The sequence below is a fragment of the Bos indicus x Bos taurus genome, chromosome 5 (genome assembly GCF_003369695.1).
Source record: "Bos indicus x Bos taurus breed Angus x Brahman F1 hybrid chromosome 5, Bos_hybrid_MaternalHap_v2.0, whole genome shotgun sequence".
Taxonomy (NCBI): Eukaryota; Metazoa; Chordata; class Mammalia; order Artiodactyla; family Bovidae; genus Bos; species Bos indicus x Bos taurus.
Genome location: NC_040080.1, coordinates 52648551 through 52668101, shown reverse-complemented (window position 1 = coordinate 52668101; position 19551 = coordinate 52648551). Strand labels below are relative to the sequence as shown.

The window sequence follows — 19551 nt, the reverse complement described above, 5'->3', positions numbered from 1 at the left end:
GGATTCTGGAAATTACTAGGAAGAATTAAGTTATGAATCAGCAAAGACTAAAGGAAGTAATTTGAGAGGACCAACTTGCAGGATGTGATTAAGTGACACACTAGCAGCAACCCAAAATGGTAATCACCTACCTAATATTCTTTTTTTTTTAATTTAATTTTATTTTTAAACTTTACATAATTGTATTAGTTTTGCCAAATATCGAAATGAATCCGCCACAGGTATACCCGCGTTCCCCATCCTGAACCCTCCACCCTCCTCCCTCCCCTCCCCTCCCTCTGGGTCGTCCCAGTGCACCAGCCCCAAGCATCCAGTACCGTGCATCGAACCTGGACTGGTGACTCGTTTCATACATGATATTATACATGTTTCAATGCTATTTTCCCAAATCTTCCCACCCTCTCCCTCTCCCACAGAGTCCATAAGACTGATCTATACATCGGTGTCTCTTTTGCTGTCTCGTACACAGGGTTATTGTTTCCATCTTTATAAATTCCATATATATGCGTTAGTATACTGTATTGGTGTTTTTCTTTCTGGCTTACTTCACTCTGTATAATAGGTTCCAGTTTCATCCATCTCATTAGAACTGATTCAAATGTATTCTTTTTAATGGCTGAGTAATACTCCATTGTGTATATGTACCACTGCTTTCTTATCCATTCATCTGCTGATGGGCATCTAGGTTGCTTCCATGTCCTGGCTATTATAAACAGTGCTGCGATGAACATTGGGGTACACGTGACTCTTTCCCTTCTGGTTTCCTCAGTGTGTATGCCCAGCAGTGGGATTGCTGGATCATAAGGCAGTTCTATTTCCAGTTTTTTGAGGAATCTCCACACTGTTCTCCATAGTGGCTGTACTAGTTTGCATTCCCACCAACAGTGCAAGAGAGTTCCCTTCTCTCCACACCCTCTCCAGCATTTATTGCTTGTAGACTTATGGATTGCAGCCATTCTGACTGGCGTGAAATGGTACCTCATAGTGGTTTTGATTTGCATTTCTCTGATAATGAGTGATGTTGAGCATCTTTTCATGTGTTTGTTAGCCATCTGTATGTCTTCTTTGGAGAAATGTCTATTTAGTTCTTTGGCCCATTTTTTGATTGGGCATTTATTTTTCTGGAGTTGAGCTGTAGGAGTTGCTTGTATATTTTTGAGATTAGTTGTTTGTCAGTTGCTTCATTTGCTATTATTTTCTCCCATTCTGAAGGCTGCCTTTTCACCTTGCTAATAGTTTCCTTTGTTGTGCAGAAGCTTTTAAGTTTAATTAGGTCCCATTTGTTTATTTTTGCTTTTATTTCCAATATTCTGGGAGGTGGGTCATAGAGGATCCTGCTGTGATGTATGTCGGAGAGTGTTTTGCCTATGTTCTCCTCTAGGAGTTTCATAGTTTCTGGTCTTACATTGAGATCTTTAATCCATTTTGAGTTTATTTTTGTGTATGGTGTTAGAAAGTGGTCTAGTTTCATTCTTTTACAAGTGGTTGACCAGTTTTCCCAGCACCACTTGTTAAAGAGATTGTCTTTAATCCATTGTATATTCTTGCCTCCTTTGTCAAAGATAAGGTGTCCATATGTGCGTGGATTTATCTCTGGGCTTTCTATTTTGTTCCATTGATCAATATTTCTGTCTTTGTGCCAGTACCATACTGTCTTGATGACTGTGGCTTTGTAGTAGAGCCTGAAGTCAGGCAGGTTGATTCCTCCAGTTCCATTCTTCTTTCTCAAGATAGCTTTGGCTATTCGAGGTTTTTTGTATTTCCATACAAATTGTGAAATTATTTGTTCTAGCTCTGTGAAGAATACTGTTGGTAGCTTGATAGGGATTACATTGAATCTATAAATTGCTTTGGGTAGTATACTCATTTTCACTATATTGATTCTTCCAATCCATGAACATGGTATATTTCTCCATCTATTAGTGTCCTCTTTGATTTCTTCCACCAGTGTTTTATAGTTTTCTATATATAGGTCTTTGGTTTCTTTAGGTAGATATATTCCTAAGTATTTTATTTTTTCCGTTGCAATGGTGAATGGAATTGTTTCCTTAATTTCTCTTTCAGTTTTCTCGTTATTAGTGTATAGGAATGCAAGGGATTTCTGTGTGTTGATTTTATATCCTGCAACTTTACTATAATCATTGATTACTTCTAGTAATTTTCTGGTGGAGTCTTTAGGGTTTTCTATGTAAAGGATCATGTCATCTGCAAACAGTGAGAGTTTTACTTCTTCTTTTCCAATTTGGATTCCTTTTATTTCTTTTTCTGCTCTGATTGCTGTGGCCAAAACTTCCAAAACTATGTTGAATAGTAGTGCTGAAAGTGGGCACCCTTGTCTTGTTCCTGACTTTAGAGGAAATGCTTTCAATTTTTCACCATTGAGGATAATGTTTGCTGTGGGTTTGTCATATATAGCTTTTATTATGTTGAGGTATGTTCCTTCTATTCCTGCTTTCTGGAGAGTTCTTATCATAAATGGATGTTGAATTTTGTCAAAGGCTTTCTCTGCATCTATTGAGATAATCATATGGTTTTTGTTTTTCAATTTGTTAATGTGGTGTATAACATTGATTGATTTGCGTATATTGAAGAATCCTTGCATCCCTGGGATAAAGCCCACTTGGTCATGGTGTATGATCTTTTTAATGTGTTGTTGGATTCTGATCGCTAGAATTTTGTTAAGGATTTTTGCATCTATGTTCATCAGTGATATTGGCCTGTAGTTTTCTTTTTTTGTGGGATCTTTGTCAGGTTTTGGTATTAGGGTGATGGTGGCCTCATAGAATGAGTTTGGAAGTTTACCTTCCTCTGCAATTTTCTGGAAGAGTTTGAGCAGGATAGGTGTTAGCTCTTCTCTAAATTTTTGGTAGAATTCAGCTGTGAAGCCATCTGGACCTGGGCTTTTGTTTGCTGGAAGATTTTTGATTACAGTTTCAATTTCTGTGCTTGTGATGGGTCTGTTAAGATTTTCTATTTCTTCCTGGTCCAGTTTTGGAAAGTTGTACTTTTCTAAGAATTTGTCCATTTCTTCCACGTTGTCCATTTTATTGGCATATAATTGTTGATAGTAGTCTCTTATGATCCTTTGTATTTCTGTGTTGTCTGTTGTGATCTCTCCATTTTCATTTCTAATTTTATTGATTTGATTTTTCTCCCTTTGTTTCTTGATGAGTCTGGCTAATGGTTTGTCAATTTTATTTATCCTTTCAAAGAACCAGCTTTTGGCTTTGTTGATTTTTGCTGTGGTCTCTTTTGTTTCTTTTGCATTTATTTCTGCCCTAATTTTTAAGATTTCTTTCCTTCTACTAACCCTGGGGTTCTTCATTTCTTCCTTTTCTAGTTGCTTTAGGTGTAGGGTTAGGTTATTTATTTGAGTTTTTTCTTGTTTCTTTAGGTATGCCTGTATTGCTATGAACTTTCCCCTTAGGACTGCTTTTAAAGTGTCCCACAGGTTTTGAGTTGTTGTGTTTTCATTTTCATTAGTTTCTATGTAAATTTTGATTTCTTTTTTGATTTCTTCTGTGATTTGTTGGTTATTCAGCAGGGTGTTGTTCATCCTCCATATGTTGGAATTTTTAATAGTTTTTCTCCTGTAATTGAGATCTAATCTTACTGCATTGTGGTCAGAAAAGATGCTTGGAATGATTTCTATTTTTTTGAATTTACCAAGGCTAGATTTATGGCCCAGGATGTGATCTATCCTGGAGAAGGTTCCATGTGCGCTTGAGAAAAAGGTGAAATTCACTGTTTTGGGATGAAATGTCCTATAGATATCAATTAGGTCTAACTGGTCTATTGTATCGTTTAACGTTTGTGTTTCCTTGTTAATTTTCTGTTTAGTTGATCTATCCATAGATGTGAGTGGGGTATTAAAGTCTCCCACTATTATTGTGTTATTGTTAATTTCTCCTTTCACACTTGTTAGCATTTGTCTTACATATTGCGGTGCTCCCGTGTTGGGTGCATATATATTTATAATTGTTATATCTTCTTCTTGGATTGATCCTTTGATCATTATGTAGTGACCATCTTTGTCTCTTTTCACAGCCTTTGTTTTAAAGTCTATTTTATCTGATATAAATATTGCTACTCCTGCTTTCTTTTGGTCCCTATTTGCATGAAAAATCTTTTTCCAGCCCTTCACTTTCAGTCTGTATGTGTCCCCTGTTTTGAGGTGGGTCTCTTGTAGACAACATATGTAGGGGTCTTGTTTTTGTATCCATTCAGCCAGTCTTTGTCTTTTGGTTGGGGCATTCAACCCATTTACATTTAAGGTAATTACTGATAAGTATGATCCCATTGCCATTTACTTTATTGTTTTGGGTTCGAGTTTATACACTGTTTTTGTGTTTTCTGTCTAGAGAAAATCCTTTAGTATTTGTTGGAGAGCTGGTTTGGTGGTGCTGAATTCTCTCAGCTTTTGCTTGTCTGAGAAGCTTTTGATTTCTCCTTCATATTTGAATGAGATCCTTGCTGGGTACAATAATCTGGGCTGTAGGTTATTTTCTTTCATCACTTTAAGTATGTCTTGCCATTCCCTCCTGGCTTGAAGAGTTTCTATTGAAAGATCAGCTGTTAGCCTAATGGGAATTCCCTTGTGTGTTATTTGTTGTTTTTCCCTTGCTGCTTTTAATATTTGTTCTTTGTGTTTGATCTTTGTTAATTTGATTAATATGTGTCTTGGGGTGTTTCGCTTTGGGTTTATCCTGTTTGGGACTCTCTGGGTTTCTTGGACTTGGGTGATTATTTCCTTCCCCATTTTAGGGAAGTTTTCAACTATTATCTCCTCAAGTATTTTCTCATGGTCTTTCTTTTTGTCTTCTTCTTCTGGGACCCCTATGATTCGAATGTTGTAGTGTTTAATATTGTCCTGGAGGTCTCTGAGATTGTCCTCATTTCTTTTAATTCGTTTTTCTTTTATCCTCTCTGATTCATTTATTTCTACCATTCTATCTTCTAATTCACTAATCCTATCTTCTGCCTCTGTTATTCTACTATTTGTTGCCTCCAGAGTGTTTTTAATTTCATTTATTGCATTATTCATTTTATATTGACTCTTTTTTATTTCTTCTAGGTCCTTGTTAAACCTTTCTTGCATCTTCTCAATCTTTGTCTCCAAGCTATTTATCTGTGATTCCATTTTGATTTCAAGATTTTGGATCAATTTCACTATCATTATTCGGAATTCTTTATCAGGTAGATTCCCTATCTCTTCCTCTTTTGTTTGGTTTGGTGGGCATTTATCCTGTTCCTTTATCTGCTGGGTATTCCTCTGTCTCTTCATCTTGTTTAAATTGCTGAGTTTGGGGTGTCCTTTCTGTATTCTAGCAGTTTGTGGAGTTCTTTTTATTGTGGTGTTTCCTCGCTCTGTGTGGATTTGTACAGGTGGCTTGTCAAGGTTTCTTGGTTAGGGAAGCTTGTGTCGGTGTTCTGGTGAGTGGAGCTGTATTTCTTCTCTCTCCTTTCGAAGACTTGGGTTGCTTTTCTGGGTGCCTGATGTCCTCTGCCGGCATTCAGAAGTTGTTTTGTGGAATTTATTCGGCGTTTAAATGTTCTTTTGATGAATTTGGGGGGGAGAAAGTGTTCTCCCCGTCCTACTCCTCCGCCATCTTAGCTCCTCCCCCTAATATTCTAAAAGCACTTTGGGACATACAATTTCTGCCTTGCTTTTAATTTTCAAAACTAATATTTTTCAAATAAATTAAGACCTGTTAGGATCTAGAAATCAAGTTATGCAAAGAAACTGGACTGGATTAAGTTTCTTAAGTATATGAAGATTTAATCTATTTAAGAATCCACCTGCCAATGCAGGGGACAAAGGTTCAATCCCTGATCCGGGAAGATCCCACATGCCTTGGAGCAACTAAGCCCATGTGCCCCAACTACTGAGGCTGTGCTCTAGAGCCTTTGAGCCGCAATACTGAGCCCACATGCTACAACCACTAAAGCCCACGTGCCTAGAGCCTGTGCTCTGCAACAAGAGAAGCCACCACAATTAGAAGCCCATACGTTGCAACTAGAGAATAGCTCCTGCTCCCCACAACTAGAGAAATCCCTGGGGCAGCAACGAAGACTCAGCACAGCCAAAAATTCATTAATTTTTAAAAAATTTACTCTATTTTGTCCAAGCAGGGAGAATAACTGTATTACACAGAAGCATCATCAAGACAGACCTCTTGGGGAAAAACAATGAGATGTTGATGAAGCCCTCAGCACAGCATCTGGCCCCCAGAAAGCCTTTGATAAAAGGAGCTCCTTGTTAGTTAGGGCTGCTGCTAGGGTCTGGAATAATACAGTGAGGAAACATGAAAAGAGGAAAGGCGGAGGCTCTTCTATGACCTTCTATGAAGCCTGTCATGAGGGGGACGTCAGCTGCAGCTGCCTAGCAGGCAAGGGCACTTGGGTCAGAGACTTGGCCACGGGTGGGCAGTTCTCCTCTGCTAGATCGCTATATCCTGGCCAGCAGGGGTGGGGACGGAAGAGCAGAAATGTCAGCTTCACCCAGGGGAGTTTTAGCATCCCCATGATGGGGAGGGAGGGCAGGGCTCACAGCCCACACAGGCGCTGCAGCTGTGGACAGCTGAGTTGGGTACAAGAAAATGCTCTCTGCCTGCATCTTCATATGACCTCTCAGGCCTGGCTGTGCTCTCAGCAGTGGCTCCTCCTCTTCCCACGTTCACCTCCCTCAGGTGAAAGCCAGCTTCCAAGCCAAGGCAGTGATGCTAAACGATGCTGGAGCCAGCCAGCCCTGCTCATCCTGGCTTCCCCTGAGTTTCCGCGTAGCATGCATGCGTGCTCAGTCGTGTTTGACTCTCTGTGACCCCGCGGACTGTAGCCTGCCAGGCTCCCCTGTCTGTGGGATTTTCCAGGCAAGAATACTAGAGTGGGTTGCCATTTCCTTCTCCAGGGGATCTTCCTGACCCAGGAATTGAACCCACATCTCCTGCGCTGCAGGTGGATTCTTTACCATGGAGACACTGGAGAACAGCTACCAACTCTCTTGCTTTCCATCCTTGCACCCCTTAGTCTAGATAATGAATAGGACTTTCTTGTTTCCCTCAGCTGTCCCCCACTCCCTGCTTCTTTCTCCAGCTCAGCTCAGAGGAATAATAACAAAAGCAATAACAGCAAACTATGCCAAGGACCCATTTAAGTTCTTTACATGTATCATCTGTTAACCCTGACACAGCTTTCTGTAGGTACTATTATTCCCATCCCCATTTTAGAGATGAGAAACTGAGGCACAGATTGCTTAAGTGAACTGCCTAAGATCACACAGCTAGTAAATAGTGGAGCCAGAACTGAAAATCCGGGCGGGCCAAGTCCAGAACCACTGCCTTCCCATTAACAAGCAGAGGTGGTGCCTGACTGTCAAGTGTTCACAGGCTGTTAATGAATTTATTCTGCTTTGTCAGCTTAAAGATTTGTTTGTTTGAAAGACAGCAGCTGTTTTTATTAGGCGCTTTCCATACCTAAAAAGACACTCAAGAAAACAGCAATTTATTGGGAGAATAAAATCATAATTGCATGTGTACAGTTGAGCATCTAATCATCAGCCTTGCCAGAATGAACACCTTTGGGATGAGCCTGAGTGGTACTAGTCGCTTTCACTTAGAATCAGACACACCTGCTGCTACTGATTTTGACTTTACACTTAGCACACTCTGAGAAATGCAGCCACTAAAAACTCACGCCCACGTGATCACTTTATTTACTCACAGACACACCTACACACACACACGCAGAAGGGAACACATATTTGTCCCTTCATCCAGAGATGATCTACACCCATCAAAACTCCCCCAGGGCCCCGACACTCGCTCAGTACCCAGAGGCTCATGTGGGTACAAGCCCTGGGTGAGAAAGGATGAAGTCTCCAAAGCAGGAAGGGTCAGACACATACAAACATGCAAATACACAGAAGGCACCTAATGATGATAATAATAATATCTAATATCTGTTGGTGCTGCGGTTTCCCTGGTAGCTCAGCCAGTAAAGAATCTGCCTGCAAAGCAGGAGACCCCGGTTCAATTTCTGGGTTGGGAAGATCCCCTGGAGAAGGGATAGGCTACCCACTCCAGTATTCTTGAGCTTCCCTGGTGACTCAAATGGTAAAGAATCCACCTGCAGTACAGGAGACCTTGGTTCGATCCCTGCAATCGGAAGAGCCCCTGGAGGAGGGCATGGCAACCCAGTCCAGTATTCTTGCCTGAAGAATCCCCATAGACAGAGGAGCCTGACGGGCTACAGTCCATGGGGTCACAAAGAGTCAGACATGATTGAGAAACCAAGCACAGCACAGCACTATATGCCAAGCATTGTGTTAAGTGTCTTTGTTTCTCAGACTTTATCTTAGTTCATCCTCTCAACTACCTACAAGACATCTTTTTCCTTCCTATCCATATTTCACAAATGGGAAAACTGAGCCAGAGAGAGTTAAATAACTCGCCCAGGTCTCACAGCTGATAGAAGCCATCGGGCTCCCCAGCTTCTCCTAGAACAGAGGTGGATCCCATAGGATTGTTCTCTCTGTCCACGTAAGCCTTGCATCTTCAATCTCTCCTGACCAAAGCAGAATTCTTGATTACCCTCGAAACCTGCTGCCCCATCAACGTTGTCCCATTTCAGTGAACCACCCTGACTGTCCACCTAGTTTCCTTAAGCCGAAAACTAGGAGAATCCGTAATCTCTCCCTGTCCTTCAGTTCTCACATTCAATTCCTCAGTGTGCTCCCATCCATCCCCTTGCTCCTCCGCTCCCCCAAGCTATCACCTCTTCCCACTTGGACCACTGTGATAGCCTCTAACAAGTGTCACTGCCACCATGCTGACTCCCCCACACCTATTTCTACACAGGAGACGATTTTGAGCTTTGACAAATACCAACCAAATCATGCCAGTTCCCTGCTCAAAATCCTCCACTGGCCTCCCACTGCACACAATAGAATCTAACCCAAGATCCTGTTCTACAAAACTCAGATACAAAGTGGCCCATCCTCTATCTTATCCTGCTTCATCTGGTAGCACTCCCCTCTTCCCCCACCAGAGTCTGGACATACTGCCTCTTTCCCTTTCTGACTCACTCCACTTTGTTTCCAGCTTAGGGACCTTAGTTGTCCCTTCTGTCTGGAATGTTCTGATCTCCTCATGGCTGGCTCCTTCTTGTCTGTGAGATCTCCCAAGAGTGTAGCAGAGATGGCCGCCTGTCCTGTGAAAGTTTATGCTCCCTCTTAAAGACGGTGAGGGTAGCTTTCTATTCCTACCTGACTCCTTCCCAGTGTGGCCATGGGAGCCTAGGGTGGCTGACTTCTTGCCAAAAGAATGAGGGTGGAAGTGACTCGTGTCACAACCTGGCTGAGACTTTTAAGGAAAGGTGTGCCTTTTCCACTCGATTTTCTCTTCCTCTAGCCAAAAGCAGATGACTCTGAGGCCCTAGAAGATGACACAGCCTCAAGATGGAAAGAGCCTGCGGCCCCAAATCACCACGTGGGAAAAAGCCACTCGTTCTCTAACTAGGAACCCTGAACTGAACTGTTGCATGAGCTAGAAATGGCTCAGATGGTAAAGAATCTGCCTGCAGTGCAGGAGACCTGGGTTCGATCCCTGGGTTGGGAAGATTCCTTGGAGAAGGGACTAGCAACCCACTCCAGTATTCTTGCCTAGAGAATCCCATGGACAGAGGAGCCTGGCAGACTACAGTCCATGGGAGTCTCAAAGAATCAGACACGACTGAGTGACTAACACAAACACGAGCTAGAAATAAACTTCGAGAAGCCACTGAAATGGGATGTATAAACAGCAGCCAAAGTTATTCCAACTAATACAGAGATACAGTTCATGACCACTCAACCTCAACAGCCAGCCCATCGTCTCAGCACATCACTCTGTGTGGCATTCATCATTATTTGAAACATCTCTTGATTATTGGCTATCTGCCTTTCTCAACAGAACATTAGACCTATGGGAGTCATGATCTTGTTTGCCAGACTAGTGTTATGTCCCCAGAACCCAAACCAATGACAGGCACAGAACAGGCAACCAATAAATACTTTGTAATGAATGAGTGAGTAAACATGCTTAGTAGAGAGCTACTGAACTGACCGGGAGGAGCAATAGCTGAAAACGAAGAACTATGGCAGCCTCTTGATGAAAGTAAAAGAGGAGAGTGAAAAGTTGGCTTAAAGCTCAACATTCAAAAAACTAAGATCATGGCATCTGGTCCCATCACTTCAAGGCAAATAGACGGGGAAACAGTGGAAACAGTCGCAGACTCTTTTGGGGGGGCTCCAAAACCACTGCAGATGGTGACTGCAGCCATGATATTAAAAGCTGCTTACTCCTTGGAAGGAAAATTATGACCAACCTAGACAGCATATTAAGAAGCAGAGACATTACTTTGCCAACAAAGGTCCGTCTAGTCAAGGCTATGGTTTTTCCAGTGGTCATGTATGGATGTGAGAGTTGGACTATAAAGAAAGCTGAGCGCTGAAGAATTGATGCTTTTGAACTGTGGTGTTGGAGAAGACTCCTGAGAGCCCCTTGGACTGCAAGGAGATCCAACCAGTCCATCCTAAAGGAAATCAGTCCTGGGTGTTCATTGGAAGGACTGATGTTGAAGCTGAAACTCTAATATTTTGGCCACCTGATGTGAAGAACTGACTCATTTGAAAAAACTCTGATGCTTGGAAAGATTGAAGGTGGGAGGAGAAGGGGGCAACAGAGGATGAGATGGTTGGATGGCATCACTGACTCAATGGACATGAGTTTGAGTGAACTCTGGGAGTTGGTGATGGACAGGGAGGCCTGGCCTGCTGCAGTCCACAGGGTCGCAAAGAGTCAGACACGACTGAGTGACTGAACTGAACTGAACTGAACCTGAGCAATAGCTGAGAGGCATATCCTGCCTTGGAGCCCTTGCAACTGTTCCCATTGACTGGAATGTTCTCCCTGAGATAATCTGCCTGGCTCCCTCTTTCAAGTATTTATTCAAATGTCCCTTCCTCAGTGAAGCTTGCCCAGACGATACCTTTAAAGTCCTAAAATCCTTACACATACACACTGCCTACTTTCTTTCTCTGATTTATTTTTCTTCATAGAACTTAACCTCTTCCAAACATTCTATATTTTTTAGTCATTAACTCTTTGTCCCCTTTGCTCTCCAATAACAGGAAAACCCCATGAGGCTAACGTATTCTGTCCACTTTTTTCACGGTTGTATCCTCACTGGCATATAAGGCACTCAGTTCACATTTGGGGAAGGAAAGAAGAAAGAAAGGAAGAAAAGAAACAATTCTGAGAGCAGAAGAGGTGGGCAGATACATAGGCAAGACTATATAAGGGTTTAGATTGGAACAAGAGAAAAATAGCCTCGTGGGCAGAAGACAGAATGATCACTTTTAAACAAAATTTTTCTGAATGAATTTCAAAGTCTAATTCCATTACCATAGTGTTTGTACTGCAATTCTGTGATGAAGTAATGGATCACGGACATGATGTCACTGCTTTCACAGGTGCTGCCCACAAAATGAGGGATCAGCACCATGTTCGGGTATTTCGTCTTGAAATAGTTCACCCAGTTGGCAAGTAGAGTGGACTTGCCACAACCACGTTCTCCAGACAACAGCAAAATAGACTTGTAAGCTGGAAGAGGATTTATTCTGAAAAACAAACGGGGGAAACGTAGTCAAGAATAACTACCCAAAAAGAGGGAGGGAGGGAAATTTTTCCTGCATACATCTGTCTCTAAGAGAGATGAAATTCTAGTCTCTCTGGGAGGGAGCTTCATGAGGGAGGGAATACATGTATATATATTGCATGTGTGTTCAGTCATGTCCAGCTCTTTGCAACTCCATGAACTATAGCCCGCCAGGCTCCTCTGTCCATGGGATTTCCCAGGTAAGAATACTGGAGCAGGTTGCCATTTCTTTCTCCAGGGATGTACACATATAGCTGATTCATTTCATTGTACAACAGAAACTAACACAACATTATAAAGCAATTATATTCCAATCTTTTAAAAGTTAAAAGAAATTCCAGTCTCTCCACTGTGAACTCACTTGCTTCCAAACAAGACATTCTCTCTCTGGGTTCGGCTCTGTCCTGTATAAAATTAGGAGAGTGGAAAGATGGTAACCTTGGAAGGCTCCTCCAACTACCATAGACTCTAGGGTTGTCCAACATGAACCTGGGGTTATGTCAAGGGCCCAACCTGCCCAAAGATCCTGGAAGGGAGACTCTGCACCATCAGGAGAGAGAATAAAAAATCAAAACACTCATATGCCAAGGATTCCCATAATCCTGATGACCATGACATTAGAAATGCAACAAAATGACCACAGTTGTCAGTGACTCTCTGAGCAGTAGCCAGCTGCTCCATGGGGGTGTTTTGGCTTGTAATAAGGAATAAATGACTTCTCTGAACTGGCGTGAGCACGGTATAACTTGTCTTGTTGCACAGTCTTAGCCACTGGACCACCAGGGAAGTCCCCCGAGCACCATGTTGTTTTAACCAAATAAACTGTCTTCCTCTTGGCATGGGTTCCCGGAACCATAAGAATGTTAGTAGCTCTGCAGTCATAGTGGGTGGTGAGACTGGGGCAGAGACGGTGGAGCATAGCCCTGAGCCACCATGGGTTTATCTCAAATCCTGAAACCCTCACAGAATAAATGATACCTGTGGTAAGAACTTGAGGATGAGAATAGAAGAAATAAAACAGTCCAAGGAACCTCCCTATTTCTAGGGTTGAAACTGGGAAGGACACCACAGACAACCCAGCTTTCTTCATGCCCCAGCCTTTTCATGCCTGTGGGTGGTGAAGAGAATACGTCACCACCCAGAAAAGGAAAAGATATGGGGGTCTGAATGAAGAGGATACTGAGAAAAAGTGAAGGAGTGCAAACTTTGGGTGAAGTGAAGTGAAAGTCACTCAGTCGTGTCCGACTCTTTGTGACCCCATGGACTATACAGTCCATGGAATTCTCCAGGCCAGAATACTGAAGTGGGTAGCCTTTCCCTTCTCCAGGGGATCTTCCCTTCCAAGGAATCAAACCAGGGTCTCCTGCATTGCAGGTGGCTTCTTTGTCTGAATGAAGAGAACACTGAAAAAAGTGAAGGAGTGCAAACTTTGGGTAAGGTAACTCAATTCCTTGCTATGGCCCATAGTCAGCCATTAACAAGTGTTGGCTGAATATCTTAATAACGAGCTGATGATGTATGTGGAAGTTCTTTGTAAATTATGCAATACTGTACAGATGCATTAGTCATGTTTCCTAATCCAACTTTTTCTCCTTAAAATCATTTCATCATTGTCAGGAATAACTTAGACAAACTTCGGACTATGGGATTAAAACAGAAGGCGAGCTCTCTGTCCTCCAGGGTTTATAATCTTCTTGAGGAGACTGGAAGAAAGAACTGAAACAGTCAGGAAAATTTAGCAGTTGCAGAGTGAGTTCTGATGAGGAGATTCTAACCCGGGGGTGGCTTTTTTAGGAAGCCTGTCTTACAGGCAGGGGCAGAAAGGGGGAGGGAAGGAAGATATTCCAAATTGGAGGAGTCTATTCACTAAAGTCAGACTGCTTTGCTTGGGATTTCTTGACGTCGTACCTGAGAACAGAGTCTAAGCTGGAGCCTGCTGCAGGACTGTTAAAATCAGATTCCATATCCTTTAAGGCAAATCTTTCCAAGATTTCAAAGATCCTGCTAGACTCCTTGGAAATAACAAACACTTCCTTGCACTTCTCAGTGAACTCTTCATGATAGAAACGTTCAAAGTTGTGCTTAAAGTCTTTAGAGACAAAAAGATATATTTTAATGTCTTAGATTTGTAGTTTAGCATTTTCCATTTCACATGGTTATTATGAATGCCCAGGGAAGTGTTCTGTGTCCCTACCACCATCTTTCTATGTTAGCACAATATTTCATAACCCACTCTACGTTGTAATGCAAGGAAGCTACAGGCAAGCAATGCTACTTGTATCTGAAATCCTACTTAGGATTCCAAGTTATTTCATGATCTCACAATGAACAGGGCAAAAGAAAAAAAAAAAAAAACTGGATTTGCTACATATATCCTCTTGTATTTTTAGATTGTTAGCTAAGTATAAGTTACCTAATTCAATCTCATGGCATATGTGTTTCTATCCAGGGCAATGGTTGGGGGAGGGAGTGGGGTGTATTTTTAGGATAAGATGCCCTAATACAATGATAACCATGAGTACAGTTTCAACTCTGCCATTGGGCAAGTCCCTTAAACTCTCAGGTAAAATAAGTGGCAGCCAGACAACTGGATCTCTGAGATTCCTTCTAGCTTCAATTTAATGTGTTTCTAAACTCATTGTTAAAGCCAAGGCATTCTGGACTGCCAAAATGTACCCCCATCTCTAGAGATACCTACATCTTCCAGAGTTTGGGAATGGGTTGTTTTTTAAATGAGGCAGGAGAATGAACATCTCTGGTTTAACCTGGTAAGGTCTCAAGACATCTTACACTTCCATAGTTAACTGGGCTGCCCTCTGGTTCAGGTAAGGGCCGGAACAGACCTAGAGGACCAACAGTTTGGCCAAGGTCAGCTGCAAATTTCAAGATCTTAGAGAGAATTGGAGACGATCCCACAACCTAATGGGTCTCTTTAGCTCACCATGAACCTCACTCACCAGTCTCAGTTAACTCTAAGGACCTCAGAAGTGCTTCTAAAAGTCAAGAGTGTGACTGCCTTATGATAACCATCAGCTACCCATATGGCCTATTTTTACCCCAGCTATGAGATTTTGGAACTATGTGGGCAATTAAAGGGTACTGAAGATCCAAAAGAAAAATAATTTATCCTTCTATTCTAAAGATTTTTTAATAGTTCACCCATTCTGTACCTTCTACTGCAGACATGTAGTCCATATATTACATATTTAAAACTAAAGTCTAAAACAAACTAACCTTTCAATAGTAACCAACATCAAAGACTAAGGAGAAAACTATAGAGAAACAATTTGTCTCTCACCCAAATACACAGAAAGGTTTAATTCTTGAACATGTTAGTAAACATTAACTGACAGATGCAGTTCACACTGAGACTAGTCAAAAAATATCATTATTAACTATACTTCAGGCTTTAGTAAAATATATACTATATTCTCCCAGGACTCATTTTTTTCATGATTCACCCATTAGCATAATATATGTCAGGCACTGTTTTCGGGTGCTTGCTGCTGCTGCTGCTAAGTCGCTTCAGTCGTGTCCGACTCTGTGTGACCCCACAGATGGCAGCCCACCAGGCTCTCCTGTCCCTGGGATTCTCCAGGCAAGAACACTGGGGTGGGTTGCCATTTCCTTCTCCAATGCATGAAAGTGAAAAGTCAAAGTGAAGTCGCTCAGTTGTGTCCGACTCTTAGCGACTCCATGGACTGCAGCCTACCAGGCTCCTCTGTCCATGGGATTTTCCAGGCAAGAGTACTGGAGTGGGTTGCCACTGCCTTCTCCATTTCGGTGCTTAATATACGTTATTACTCACAAGGTGATTAATGCTAACCAGAAATCAGAAGAAATCTAGGCTTACCAATATTATGTCATTTTCCCAAGGTCACACAGCTAGAAACTGAAAAATCTTGGATCTGAGAACATGTCTGTCTTTGGACATTCTAAAACTCCAAGGCTGTAGTGAATACTGAAGATATTTTGGCACTGCTCAACACCCTATTGAGCTACAGACTATCATTTCAGGTCCCACCTTGTCTCAACTCTCAATTCATGTTAATGTAGTGGGTCTGACTCCCTGCACCTCCAGAGGTGGCACAGGACCCAGGATTAGCCAAATCAGAGAATCATATCACATCAATCACAATACCAGTGATTGAGTCAGATACAAGCATATAGTCCAAGTCCCGCTAATCAGGAACAGAAAGACTTAATGGTAGGACTTTGAGTCATTTACTGCTGGACTCGAACCTGGAGCTACTACAGCCATCTTCCCTCCATAATGGAGAAGCCAAAGAACTGAGGCAGCACGAGGACAGCAGAGCCATCAGAGAAACAGTGAGAAACAAGGGCCTGGAATCCTCCTTTGAGCAAGTGGATGCAGCTTGAGCTGAACAAGACCTATCCCTAGGCTTTCAAGTTATATAAACTAATAAATTCTTTCTCTTGAAGCCATTGTAAGTCATTTGCAACCCAGAGTAATGATCGATACAATATTCTTTTCTAGGACCCCAAAATGATTTGGTTTGTAGGTGGAGTCTAGTTTGACCAGCACAGGTGGGATTTCACATCTCACCCCCAACAATGAATGTGAATGACTTTAGGTAGGTCAACTCCCTCCTATTCAGCTGACCACAGATCCGCTCCCTATCATATTACAAGGACTCTGCCTGCCTGGTCCCTAAAGCATGTGAGAATGCACCATCCTCATTCCGCATTCCCACACTACTTGGGCCCTTACAATGGTAATTCATAATCTTTTTTGTGTCATTAAACCTTTTTGATCAAAGACAGTGTCTTCCTTTGATCGATGTCTTCCTACGTCCACCAAACACACATATGCATTAAAACATTCTATTTTTCATATAATTTCATGGCATCGCAGATCCCTCCCAAAGTCTATTCTAGGTGAAGAATCTATTCTAGATTCTAGGTGAAGAATCTCCACCCTATTCTGATGGTGTTCTTCCGTTTTTAATCTGTACGTGTCTACAAGACACTGCTTTCAAAATAACTATAATCATTTCAATATGATGTCAGGTAGTGCTTTTCAAACTTTGATGCATATGCAACTCACCTGTCATCTTTATTAAAATGCAAATTCTAATTCAATAGACCCAGAATGCATTTCTAGCAAGTTCCTAGGTGATGCTGAGACTACCAGTCCATGGATTACTGACTCCATGAGTAGTAAGGGTGAAAGCAAATGAGCATTGTTTTGAAGTCAGAAGGACCTGGGTTCAAATTCTAGAATGATCCCTCACTGGTGAAGTGACATTAGGTAAGTCACTTAACTGCTACACAGCTTTCATTGGTTCATCTGTAAAACAGCAATTATAGCATCTACCTTGCAGGTCTAAATCTTAAAGATTAAAAGTGATAACATGCAAAAATCACCTGACAATAAAAGTTCTCTTCCCTTTAGATTAGGGTTTCTCAACCTTGGCATTATTGACATTTGCAATTGAAAAATTCTTTATTATGAGGGGCAGTTCTGTGCACTGGAGGATGTAACAGTGACCCTGACCTCGACCTGGTAGATACCAGTAGCACACCCCCAACTGTGACAACAAAAATGTCTTCAGATGTAGCCAGAAGTCCCCTGGGGGTAAAATCAGCCTTGGTCTAGAACCTCTCCTCTGTATCTACACATTAACTGCCAAACATTTTAGGTCTTCCCCAAGCTCCTTGACTTCCTAAATCGTCTTCCATGACCTACTATTTACTCTTATTCTCAGTTTCAAAAATCTTCATATGAAGTGAATGTTACGGGAATATGCTAACAATTTTAAATGCATAAATAACATTTCAACCATTTTAAAATTCCGTTCACAAGGAAGACACACAAAACACATGACCCTATGACAGTAGACTTAGCTATCTCCATATTTACTAACCTGTATTTTCCGTCATTACAGTGGCTGGGCAAAGTTTCTCTATCACGACCAACCAGTCCTTGAGAATCAGCTCACCCAACTCATGGAGATCTCTATACAACCTGACAGGGAGCCCTTTGCTAATAATCTTGGCCTTCAGCATTCCGATCTTTAATCTCTCCTCATCGTCGGTCGGGCAACCCGAAGACAGCATCTCCTCTTTTTCCTCATCCCAAGTCTTCAGCGGCATGGTTCCCCTCCTAAAGTAAAAATACTGAAATTGAGACTCATTCAGAAATGCTGCTTGGATGACCTCTAACTCCATCAGACTGCAGGTGGGATACTCCAGGACCCAAGGATAACCGTTTTTTGCAGCAACATAGAGATTCTGTTCCACTCTGGATAAACTTGACAAGTCAGTTGCCTTGGAGAACATGACAGGTGAGTAGTTACGGAGAAAGTCCCCGTATGTCTGACCCAGCAAGCAGATGAAAAAAGGAAAGCAGCTGTTCACGTAGTCAAGACAGAGCTTCAGGTGTTGTGACTGGAGACAAAAATGCTGTCTAAACAGATTGGAGAGTGAGGGTACTTGGGCCTCCAACCCTGACCACCTCAGGTCCACAGCTTTGAAATACGTGCCCCGGGAATTGCAGAGTTCATTCAGCTGAGGGAAGATATAGCTTGCCAAAAAGTCTCTCTCTTCTTCAAAATCACCCAGAGTCGAGCAGATGTAAGGCTGAATGGGTTTCTGCGGCTTTAAAAGGAATTGGGCAGACCTGTCTTCACTCTCATTTGCCTTCATTTCACTTTGCTCAGAGATGATATAACCCTTAAAACGGAACAATTTTTGTTCTGGTGCAGCCACCAACCTCCTCTGCTTCTACAACTTTCTCCTAATTATGTTTGCTATAAACATATTGAAATCTTTCCCCAGAATGTCTTCTTCTTATAGATACTATAATGTGATTGATGCCAAACAATGCACAGATCAGACTTGAAAAACAATCGAGTCTAAGTCAGGACTGAAAAAGAAAAAAGAAATTCTTTTTAGGATTCCAGGAAGTTCATTGAACCTCTGTTTCCCCAAAGCTTTTGCTGAAGAGCTGAGATCCACAGGTGGTAAGTGGGCACTGAATACAGTTCTCCCTGTTTGCCTCAGCATCCCCCATCCTACTTTTCCAGTGTTCCTTCTGCCCCTCCCTGTTAATTTGGAATCTATGCAAGGGAACTTGCTAAAGTGTGAAAAGGAAGGCAAATGCAGAAAAGGAGCCTAGCATACCTAGCAACAGAATAAGCCAAGACCCATGACCAGAAGCAAGAATGAAAATTGTTATGAAGTTGAGGTCAGGAAAGAGGAATAAATTAAAATAGCAATATAATAAGGCCCAAGACCAATAATGCACCTGGCATCTGAGAGGCAAGGAAGTCTGGATCTAAGAACTTCATGGAGTACTGTGATTATTTCTATCTCAAGTTGTGCGGGCTCTTACAACATTCCATTCACCTACATGCATTGGTAATTCAATTCCACTGAGCTAATGGAAAAACACACACCCTCCAACAATGAGGTAGATATGCTTGCATCTTGCTCAGAAGCAAAAGATTCAATGAAAAGTACCTAGTTTTATGAGCTTTTTCTTGATGCAACTCATTTTCTTACCAAATGCTGCTTCACTGTTTGTTGCTTTCACCTATAGAGAAACATACCGTGTTATCATGAATAGGGCAATTTTCCATCAAGATCACCTGACAAGAATATAATAATGCATTATCTTTGGAAAAAGTGTTAACCCTTTTGCATTTAATTGTAACAATAATCATACAATAGATAATATTACCACTCCGCTTCACTGATGAAGAAACAAAAGTTCAGACAGGATAAGCAACATGTCCAAAGTCACTTGGCTAGTAAGTGAAGAGCCAGGATCTAAACACAAGTCAGCCTGACTCCAGGACACATACATTATACTCCCTCCATATTATATGGATA

The 19551-nt window shown here is 41.8% G+C and overlaps 1 protein-coding gene across 1 annotated transcript in view; it reads right to left on the bottom strand.

The window, feature by feature from the left end:
* Positions 1-18655, bottom strand: part of LOC113892722 (putative tetratricopeptide repeat protein 41) — an 82342-nt gene extending 63687 nt beyond the window's left edge. Inside the window, exon 1 of the mRNA XM_027541951.1 lies at positions 17583-18655. Within this exon, the coding sequence (XP_027397752.1) occupies positions 17583-18363 (781 nt within the window). The 5' untranslated portion in view covers positions 18364-18655. The remainder of the gene's footprint in view (positions 1-17582) is intronic.
* Between the last annotated feature and the right edge of the window lie 896 nt (positions 18656-19551).